This window comes from Moschus berezovskii, chromosome 7, assembly GCF_049115385.1.
Source record: "Moschus berezovskii isolate FMDL1 chromosome 7, NW_MosBer_1.0, whole genome shotgun sequence".
NCBI lineage: Eukaryota > Metazoa > Chordata > Mammalia > Artiodactyla > Moschidae > Moschus > Moschus berezovskii.
The window spans coordinates 50,560,832-50,570,919 of NC_142466.1; the positions used below are offsets into that span (position 1 = coordinate 50,560,832).

Sequence of the window (10,088 nt, forward strand, 5' to 3'; positions counted from 1 at the left end):
TATTCCTTAAGTTCTTAAAAATGATTAAAGCCAAATCCATTTATTGTTTTGAACATAAAAAAACTGAAATTTTAATTCAATTTGTTGAAGACAGTATTCTCTGAAGACTGTATATAGCCAAATACTAGCTTTTACAGAAGAGAAAAGATTAAAAGCAGCAAAGTGCCAAGCACAAAGCTCCCACTGAGTGGCTGATGGTAGATGTGAAATTCCAAGAACTCGTCATTACAGCAGAATTAATGCATGGTAGAGTAATATATTCACCAAGGAAAGTACTGACCCTCATAAATGTTCAAAACAGTGAAATTTTGGTCACTGGTAATGTGAGGAAAACTACTAATATTCACAGCCAACTGGATTTACTTAATGAGATTAAAATGATATGGAGAGGTCAGAAAATATATGCCCAAATGTCCAATGAACACAAAAGGGTAAAAAATTTGACACACATATATATATTCCCAATACTAAAATAGGGTAAGAAAAAATCTATGGGTTGAGAAATCCTTCTCAATGGGGTTTTTTATGTGGTTTTATTCTAATGTGATTTCCCCCATTACCTCTGCAGCAGTTAGTTTCCACGTTGTTTACAATCAATGTGTGTGTGCATGCTCAGTCACTCAATCGTGTCCTATTCTTTGCAACCCTTTGCACTATAGTTGGCCAGGCTCCTTCGTGCATGCGATTTTTCAGGCAAAATTACTAGAGCGGGTTGCCATTGCTTCCTCCAGGGGATCTTCCCAACCCAGCAATCGATTCTTCACCTCCGGTGTCTCCTGCATTGCAGGCAGATTCTTTACCTGCTGAGCCATCAGGGAAGCCCTTATACTTAATATGAAGAAAAAATTCCTAATAGGAGGATAACAATTAGTAACTGTAAAGATAAAACAAAGATGACTCGGGGTGCGGGCACAGGGGCAACTGCAGTGCAAGATTCTGTCTCTGACACCAGGACATCATGACTGGAAAACACTTTCCACTTAACGAGAATCTTCAAGTTATTGGGATCTCCACCTACTTTCATTTTCTTTTTTCTGGCATACTTCCATTCACTCTGGCGTTTGCAATAGTAAAAATAAGAAAATCTGACTCAACTAAACCAAGTGTTATTTTACAAGTACAAACTGAAAATCAATCTACAGTCTGGCTTGTTTTTGCAACCGCTGTTGATTTTAAGCAACAATCCAGAGAACCCCTTGAGCCTTATATGAGCTCATCAGTAGCAAAAAATCATTCTTAAGTAATTTTTAATGTTTTTCAGAGTGAAAAAGAAATTCTTCAAACTGCTAAATGTCTTGGCACATTCCATATGCCCACCGAGCATTCCTGTTCCCCAATGAGAGCAGACTTGGAAGTAAAACCTCACTCCATGGCAAAATTAAGAGGTGGATTTGGCTATTGATTGTTTGAAATGACCATAACATCTTAGTACTTGATTCCAGGTCCACAGGTGAAGTCTTCAGGGATGAATTTCATACTTTCATAAATGCCTTGCTGACATTTTATCAATCTTACAGAACAACAGATAACATTTTGTTGAACAAAACAAGGGGCTAACAACTTAAAAACAGGGAGAAAGTTTTAAGAAACAAGAAGCCACCCTTATGCTGTGATAAACATCTGCAGGCTCCGGCAACTGTCTGCTGAAGCAGTTTGAAGACAAAATGTTTTTATCTCAGAAGAGAGCTACACTGAAAGCTATACCTTTGACAGTGGCAAAAATGTGGGACACATGAAGCTGAGACTCCCAGATCAGCTGCAAGTTGTGACGAGATCTGCTGTCACCAGATCCCAGGAAAGAACAAAGTAACGCAGAGCTGAGTTGGGGTTCACCATGTGCAGGGGAACCTGCTCTGTGGCTCCCAGCAACCTGAAAAATCACAGAATGAATGTTCAACCTAGAAAGGAAGCCTGATGCCCATCAGAGAAGGAAACTGGGACCCATTCCAAGAACCTATATCATATAAATATTAAACTTCATTTCCCTTTAAATTAATTCAACTTTGTCCAATCACATGAAGATTCTATAAACTGAATCTTCCCTATGTTCTCCTTATAGCTATTTTTGCCTTAGTCTTGAATACCTACATTTAGATGCCCTCCAAAATGCACAACTAAGGCATTATGAGTGTTCCCCTACGGCTCCCAGAAACCATTACGAGCACCTGAAAATACACAGAATCACAGAAAAAAAAAAAGAACACATTTCATGGATACTTGCTTTTTTACCTAGACAGAGAAACTATTTACTTAAGCAAATTCTGGGTCTTTTAGAAGACAGTGTCAATTTTATTGCTTTTTGAAATGGTATGTAAAGCCTGAAAATTTGCACATAAGCAATTTCCATCTTTAAAGATATTCATGTGGTAAGTACATGCATATGAATATACAAAATTTTTTTAATCATCATTTACATTAGAAATTTCTTTATACAACTTTTATCTTTAAAAAAATTAGTGACTGGTAAGAATCCTCTGAGACGGCAACAAATCCAGCTTTCCATTTAAGCAGCCTTTCATTGAGAGACATGAGTGATGGCAGATGAAGGCCTCTTAAGAATTGACTCAACAGAAAATGACAGGGGTTCATTCACTGAGAGTTTTGTTCCAACTTGTTTGGCTACGAAAAGATCTTTTGCACATCTATCTATTGTAAATGTGTATTTCTGGTTCTCCTTGACTAAACACTCCCTGGGTTTCTTAGGGGCCTCTTCAAAGGCCTCTTTGACAGATGATGTTTTCAACTCAGGACCTGATTTGTCATTCTGAGTTTGCTGGAATAATGAGTGGAATGGATTATGTTTAAGTGGCAGAGGGTGCCTGGTGCTTTCTTTGCTGATCTTGGTTAAGACGTGCCCTTGAGCTGCCAGGGTGTCCGTGTCAACAACAGGCGAGAAATTCCGCCGGGGTGGGGAGAACGCAGACCTCTCCGGGAGGGCCTGGTGACCCTGAAGGTCACTTCTTAAGATGTGGCCCTCAGGAGTGTGAGGCAGCACCACAGAGCCTTCCAATTTTGGTGGCATCATGTCATGATCTGCTCCAAGTCCATCCTGCAGTCGTACTCCCTTCAAGTCCCAGCTGGTCCCAGGCTTCAGGGCCTGAACTGACGTGGTAGCGTTCAGCAGGCACTGCTGGTAGAGGAGGGTGTCACTAACGGGGCCACACTTGGGCCAAACGAAAAGTCTCGAGGATAGGGGATACTGTCTGTAAGTCGTGGCCACGCTGACATTGGAAGAAATTAGTTCCATATTCCCAGAGCCTGAATACTGCATGGTGAGATCAAGGCAGGTGGGCAAAAAATTGCAGAAGTCTTTGCTTGGTGGTTCCACTGGGGTGGGGCTGTAGGCACCTTTGTAAGAGCTATACTCAGAACCATGCACCATGCGGTTGGGCAGGAATAAGGCAGCAGCTTGGGAAGCTTCCAACATCTCCCTCTCTTTATATTCTCTCTCCAGCATAATGTTCTCCAACTCTTTATCAGCAAAGGCCCGCCTTTTCCTCATCCGGTCACTTACTGGGGGAGGTAGAGGTAAACTCCCTCCCACATAAGTCTCTGACGGAATGGGGCGGTAGCCTAAAATAAGTAAGCATTGCACATGACAGAGATTAACATCTAATAAGGAAAAATCTGGAAATCCAGAAGGTAACAGAAACAATGCATATCAGCACAACATTATGTACAGTTCCATATCACTAGTATTTTTATACAGAAAGCAAAAGTATGGGTTCAATTTAAAATGAATCCCTTCCCAGGGAAGGATATCCATACTGTAACTTTTTGTTTTTGTTGTTATGATAGGTTTATTTTGACGGGCACACTTTACTGGCTGAAATTTTAATATTCTCCCCAGGTTCCTATATATTAAGAAGACAGGCCTGCTCAGTTTGTTTCAATCAATTCTTTATTACTCTCCATGTCACCTTTTTCCATTATTTAAAAAAAGATATCTATACCTAGAGCTGATGTCCCTTTTATTTTCTAAAGTTGGCTCATTATGTACACATTGTTACAGTTGCAGAATAATCCAAGGAGAACTAGGGAAAAAGAGAAAGTTAAAGAAGATTAGTGAGGAGAAAAAGAGGAAAGACTTAAGGAAACAGAAAAGCATAGAAAATTGAAAAGAGCTGTTAACTAGTTAAAGAAACTGCAGTGCATAATTCAACCAGGCCCCTACCCCCACCTCTGACTACCAGTACAAAGGCCAGAGTATCCCCTGCTATATGGAAAATAACTGAACTAAAACATTTTTCACCAGTACTAATCATGTTGGCCAGATACCAAAATGGTTGAACAAGCAATCACTAGAACATAGATTAAGTCATTATACATCTTATAAACAGGGATAAAGTAAAACACAAAGATTAGTATAAAACATAAATCGAATTCCTGGCAGCATAAAATATACTGAGTATTTCATCAGCCCCAAGCACTCACCACTGTCAAGTTTGTCTGAAGGATTCATTGTGATGTTTGTGTTTACACAATGACAAACCCATCATACTCATTTGCAAATAAAATATAATTTGAAAATGAATGTGTACATTTCTATGGTGAGCTCTTGCCAGAAAGTTATTTACTTGGATTTTCTATTCCATTTCGTCCTCCCACTTCTCAAGTTGCTTTGGCACAATTTCAATTTATCAGTGTGGTCCCTATGGTTATAAATCTGTTTACCCAGTTTGTAACCAAATTCATTTTGAATGCATGAGAAGCCATTCTAAGGTCAGAAGTATACAGCACAGGGTGAGACATGACCAAACTTTAAAACCTGTCCAGAAACAACTCAATTCAGAAGCCACATAGGAAAAACAATTCAAATGCCTACTTAAAAAAAAAAAAAATCTGTTTTTCAACCTGACCCTTCTGAAATGGCAGCAATTAGAACAAATACACACTTTCCTTTTCTTTAAATGATGAGAGACAGTCAATATATTATTTATTATATCAATAAATAAATTCCATACCCAAACCGAACCATTTTTAAAAATCAGTAGTATTTTAAGAAAAAGTAATATATCCCCAAGCTTTAGAGAAAACAAACACACGGAGAGACATACATCACTCTGTTCAAATTCAACCTCCACTTCTCTTGTGTGATTCAAAACTTTTTCCACATTCTACAATCTACAAACTGCCAATACAGCAAAATGAAGTGTGGAATAACTGCAATTTAAGTAGATAATCCAGAGAGAAAAGGAGCACAATTAAAAAGAGGGATTAAAGGCTGGACTGCCCAGACTAAAGGCAGTGGGTAGCTGTTAAACTCACTTGACTCATTCTGTTTAGTTCCAAATGAAACTAAAGATTTCTTTTCTTTTAATTTATTTCCTTCCAGGACATCTGCTCTGGGATCACTTGGCAGTGCATCTGTACATCCCTCACACTAGGGCAAATTTCACATGTACTCCATGTTAACCCATTAACTACTAGGCAGAAAACAAAATTACCAGTGGGAAAAAAAGGAGGTATGTGAGATTAATTTTCCCAAATCCTGATCTCCTTCCCAAACCCAAATTTTCCAATAAAAAGCAATTCCCCCTCAGATTGCTCCTTCACAGATAAGTGAAGATGCCATGTGCGTAAATAATAAGAATCACTGAGAACACAGTTTAAAAGGCTAAAGGATAATTCTGTGTAGCTTTACCTTCTAAAATGCTTTTGGCCAGCAAACTGGGTGCCCTGACTTGCCTCTGATACACTGCTTTGCGCTCGAAATTATTCTGTTTCCCGGAAAGCCCCTTCTTGTCCTGTAAACACAAGAAACATAATCAATAGAGCCCTGGGGGAAAAAAAGGGTAAGAGAAGGGAAAGGCATGAGTAATCCTCCTCGTTCTAAATGTATTTATTTCCCATCCCATGTAAAGATGATTCTAAACGAATTAATATCAGTACCCCTTAATTCCAGCACAATGAGCTAGAAGCTCTGTCCGAACCCTCCAACTGGGGGGCAAGGGCCCGGGCTTTTCCTGGGGCCACTGTTGGAGAGTCATCCAGACATAGTCCACATTCAGAAGTGGGGGGACAGCCAGGGAGTAAGTGAAATCCATAGTGGATGAGATGGTAGGAGCCGGGCCCTAAAACAGAGCTGCGGCGAACCGCTGTGACCTCGGAGCCCAGCCTAGGGCCAAAGACGCCGCCGGGCACCCGACGTTGGCCAGAGATGTGCAGGTTTCTCCTCGAAGCAGGGATGATGGGATCAGGTACTGAGGGTTGACGGGGGGAAAGTTTTCAGGTCTACCCAAAACTCCAAGCTGTTCACTGGGCGCCCGATGGTGAGCAAAACCAGAGTCGGGCGCACCCTGTGTCACCGCCCGATAGGTGGAATTCCGGGCCCTTCCCCACCCGCAAGCCGCGGGAAGCGCCAGCGAACGCAGAGCCCGCCTTACAACACGCAGGACACCGGAGGAGGCCGCACCGCGGCCCAGGCACCTCTAGAGTCCAGCGCGCCGCGCTCTCTGGGGCCCTTGGGAGGCTTCCCATGAGGATCACAGCCCAAGGCTTGCATGTGGTCCACTCCCCGGCCCCTTTTCGCCGAAAAGTAATATCAAAAATTCTGCATCCACCCCCAAGTGGGAGCTGCCCGCGCAACTTCTCTCCGGAGCGCGCTTGCGCAGGGACACAAGGAAACACACAGTCCCAGGCCAAGGTTCAAGAAGACCCTTTCCCTTAAAGAAAATTCAGGCTCTCCTCACAGCCATGAGCCCCGCGCTGGTGGCAGAGACATGTCAACTGGTTCTTAGGTAGTTCTCCTCGAAGTCAGACGTCTCTTCTAAATTCCCACGTCACTTTTGGTCTCATCTGTAAGAAACGGCAACCCACTCCAGTATTCTTGCCGGGAAAACCCCCTGGGCAGAGAAGCCTGGTGGACTACAGTCCGTGGGGTCGCAGAGTAGGACCCGACCGAACACACACGTAAATAGGCAGCACTTTCCTAAATGGCCCGTGACTGCGGAAGCGCTGTGAGCTCTACGTGCTGGGTGGTTCTTTTTCTCGATCAGCTGGGTAATACGGCCATGGACTTAGGGCGCTGCGTCGGCCTCTGTCCTGCGCTTCCCCCCAACACCACCAAAATAAACGACAAAATATAGAATCGAAATAAAATTATGTCCCCTAATGTCCCCGACGGAACTAAACCACTTTCAAGACCTCTCTGCCTGCTTCTTAACACAAAATCTTTTCTGCCAAGCTCCCCAGCGATGGCCATGGCTTCCTGCCTCCCGACACCGCAAGCCAGCGTGGGCAGAGGTGTCCTCGCATCCTTCTGAGGCAAGGCCGGGCGCCTCGAAGACCCAGGCCGGAGAGTGTGCGGAACCCGCCTCCCCGACTCCCGAGCCCACCGCGGCCGCAGGCACCCGGGAGGGGGCGAGCCGGCCGGCGGGTACGCACCTCCGTGGCCTGCTGCCTCCGGAGCGCCACCTGGGCGGCCATGACGCGCTGCCGCTCCACCACCAGCAGGCAGTTGGCGCACTGGCAGTCACGCCAGCGGCAGAAGCGCTTGTGGCCCTTGAGGCAGGACACCACGCCGTGGTTGCGGCAGCGCGCGCACTTGGGCGTGCGACTGAGCTTGCGCGGCTCCGCGCCGCCGCCCGCGTTTGCGCCGCGCTCCGGGGGCCCGGCGGGCGCCTGCGAGGCCTGCGGCGCCGTGGGCGGCCTTGGCGCCAGGGCTCCCGGCCGCTCCGGCCGCCCCGGCGCCCCTGGGGATGCGGCCGCCTCCTCTCCGTCGCCCTCGTCCTCCGCATCGACGTCGTCCTCGTCCTCCGCGTCGTCGTCGTCCTCGTAGGCAGGCGGCGGGCTGGGCCCGGGCGGCGTGGGCGGCGGTGCCCCGCGGCTGTACTCCTCCAGCTCCAGGCTCTCCACGTCGATCTCCCAGTCCACGGCGGGACCCGGCTGCCCGTCCGCCATGGCGCACCACACCTCGCCCGGGCCTATGTTCAGTGGCCTGCACTCTGGAGAGACAGGAACACACGAAAAGACCCACTGACCCACCGCCGTCAGGCACCGGCCCCAGGCCTGGGGCCCAGAGTGCCTGGTCTGCCCGCCTCCGACCTCCGAGCAGCTCACTTCTCTACACATCCTTCACATCCAGACCACACGTGCGTTTATTTCTTGTATCTTTAGGCCCCCTCACGGATTCCCCAACCCAACAAGGTTCCTATCTGTGCATTCTAAGTGCTCTGTGAACACCTGACCTTTAATCACAGCCCTCTCTAGCTTTATACACGCTTTTGGGACAAGTCCCTGGGTAAAGATAGCGTGTTCAACTACCACGGCCTTGGCCACTAGTCAGGCTTTGCCATATCCAACTAGTATAGCCATGATGAATATAAAAATGTCCATGGAAGAACTATTTTCTTTCAGATCACAACAGACCTTCGGACCCTGCGAGGTACCACCCACAATTTCCACACACCTGTCATCCTCCTGCACCTGTCGGGCTTGGAGAGATTCTCTTATCCTCCCCCAAACCCATCCCACACCCCAGCACACTCCCCCCACCCCAGGATACTCCAGATTTAATCAACTAAAAATCAAAGTTGTTTTGCTGCCAGTAGAGTCCCATGGGGACACTGGGCACAGAGCTGCAGACACCCGTCCAGCATCAACAGTGTTTCAGCTGCGCAGCACTAAGCCAGGCGGGCTCTGTATACATCGTTCATGATTTGCACTTAAAGACAAGACATACAAGTAGAATAGGAAAGGTAGGGAAAGATGATTCACGCCCTTTGCCCACCCCAGCAATATCACATCAACTCACCAAGACTCTGAGGCCCCGGCTAAGCAGCCTAGGTAAAAGAAATCCAGCCTTGGGACCTTGCTCTCGGGCTGCTGGCAGTGCTTGCAAACAGAAATCGGGGTCGCCACACCCTGTCACGAAATCTGGGGCTGACAGCTGGAGGCCCGGAGTCCAGTGGATGAGGAATGGAAGTGAAGGAACATGGAGGTGGTGAGTCAAATTCTTAGCGACCACGCTCCGCACATCCCGGACTCTGATCATTCCTCAGTAGCCAGGCGCTTCACCTCGCTGAGGCTGCTTCTGGCTTTCTCTGACCTTAGCTGAACTGGAAGGTTGGGCCGTCTTGACCAGGTTTCGATCTCGAGTTCCCGGAACGCGCGGGCGGGCGGGCGCAAGCAGCAGCTAACAGCGCACTGCCTCTGGCTGCAGTCGCCAGCCTCGGCTCCCTTTCCTAGTATTATCCGCTCGGGCCCCCGAGCTCTGTGCCCGCTGATTGGCCGGTTGTCAGGCGGTGTGCACGCTGATTGGCCGAGGCGCTATGGCCCGGCGCTCCCCGCCTCCTCGCGACCGCCGCGCCCCTCCCGTCGCGCTCAGCCGGAATCCTCCCTGGCGGCCTTCGGTGCAGCCGGGAAGTCTGTCCCGAGGTTAAAACCGAAGTGTGACGGCGCCGGCGGGAGCGAAGTCGCCATTTATCTCGTGGGCTAGAAAATAAGCAGACAACAGTCTTACAAATCACGTTGTCCTCAAGAGAAAGTAACAGACGACAAGGCAGCTTTCAGAAAAACTTAAGTTATCAGCATCCCCAGTGTGTCTGCGACTCAATCATTAACCCAGTGGTAGGAGCGGAAATAAGAGAAGCGCACGAAGGCATCCTACTTTCTCCTGCAAGAATAAATCAATGGTTACCTTGCACCCCAGCGCCGGCTTAGAGGACTTAATGACCTGCAGATACTTTGGGGGCTAGCGCCACTCATACTCAAGGTGAAAAGTGGTTCCTCGTTAACTTTCACCACGCCCGTGAGTCAGGCAGGTCACCAAGTCACTTATATTTTTCTATATGAATTCCTATGAGTTGATTTGGGAGAGAACGGATATACGTGCCATTAAGAGAGCTAAGTACAATATATACACTCTAAGCATTTTTTAAAGCGAAACCGCCTTTTAAAAAGAACTTTTCGGTATTCGTGAATGTATTTATAAGACGGAAAAAGGCTCCTTCCTAAATCTCTTACGTAAATGTTTAATAACGGTTACGTTTCGGACATCCTGAAAAAGGGAATTAGTCTTCTAATTCAACGCTGCATTTTATCTCTTGAACTAAATATAAAGTTACTTGGACACTTTTCTAGTTATC

General features: G+C 46.8%; 1 protein-coding gene across 5 annotated transcripts; it reads right to left on the minus strand.

The window, feature by feature from the left end:
- Positions 1-1,971: 1,971 nt before the first annotated feature.
- On the minus strand, positions 1,972-9,486 carry DMRT2 (doublesex and mab-3 related transcription factor 2). 5 transcript variants are annotated; one of them, XM_055428331.2, is made up of 5 exons: positions 8,756-9,486; positions 7,387-7,946; positions 5,645-5,747; positions 3,954-4,034; positions 3,455-3,573 (listed from the first exon to the last, which is right to left on the minus strand). In XM_055428331.2, exons 2-4 carry the CDS (start codon positions 7,900-7,902, stop codon positions 3,979-3,981), a joined length of 675 nt encoding a protein of 224 aa, XP_055284306.2. In that variant the 5' UTR covers positions 7,903-7,946; positions 8,756-9,486; the 3' UTR covers positions 3,455-3,573; positions 3,954-3,978. The 5 variants fall into 5 exon arrangements, with proteins under 5 accessions (XP_088694043.1, XP_088694042.1, XP_055284304.2 ...); XM_055428329.2 differs by lacking the exon at positions 3,954-4,034 and having other exon boundaries at positions 1,998-3,573; XM_055428330.2 differs by lacking the exon at positions 3,455-3,573 and having other exon boundaries at positions 3,598-4,034; positions 8,756-9,485.
- Between the last annotated feature and the right edge of the window lie 602 nt (positions 9,487-10,088).

Coding starts and splice junctions, on each gene's coding strand:
- DMRT2 (XM_055428329.2), bottom strand. CDS start 7,902: ATGGCGGACGGGCAGCCGGGTCCCGCCGTGGACTGGGAGATCGACGTG. Junction 5,748..7,386: donor GGAGGCAGCAGGCCACGGAG/GTGCGTACCCGC, acceptor TTGTGTTTACAG/GACAAGAAGGGGCTTTCCGG. Junction 3,574..5,644: donor GGCCAAAAGCATTTTAGAAG/GTAAAGCTACAC, acceptor TACTTATTTTAG/GCTACCGCCCCATTCCGTCA.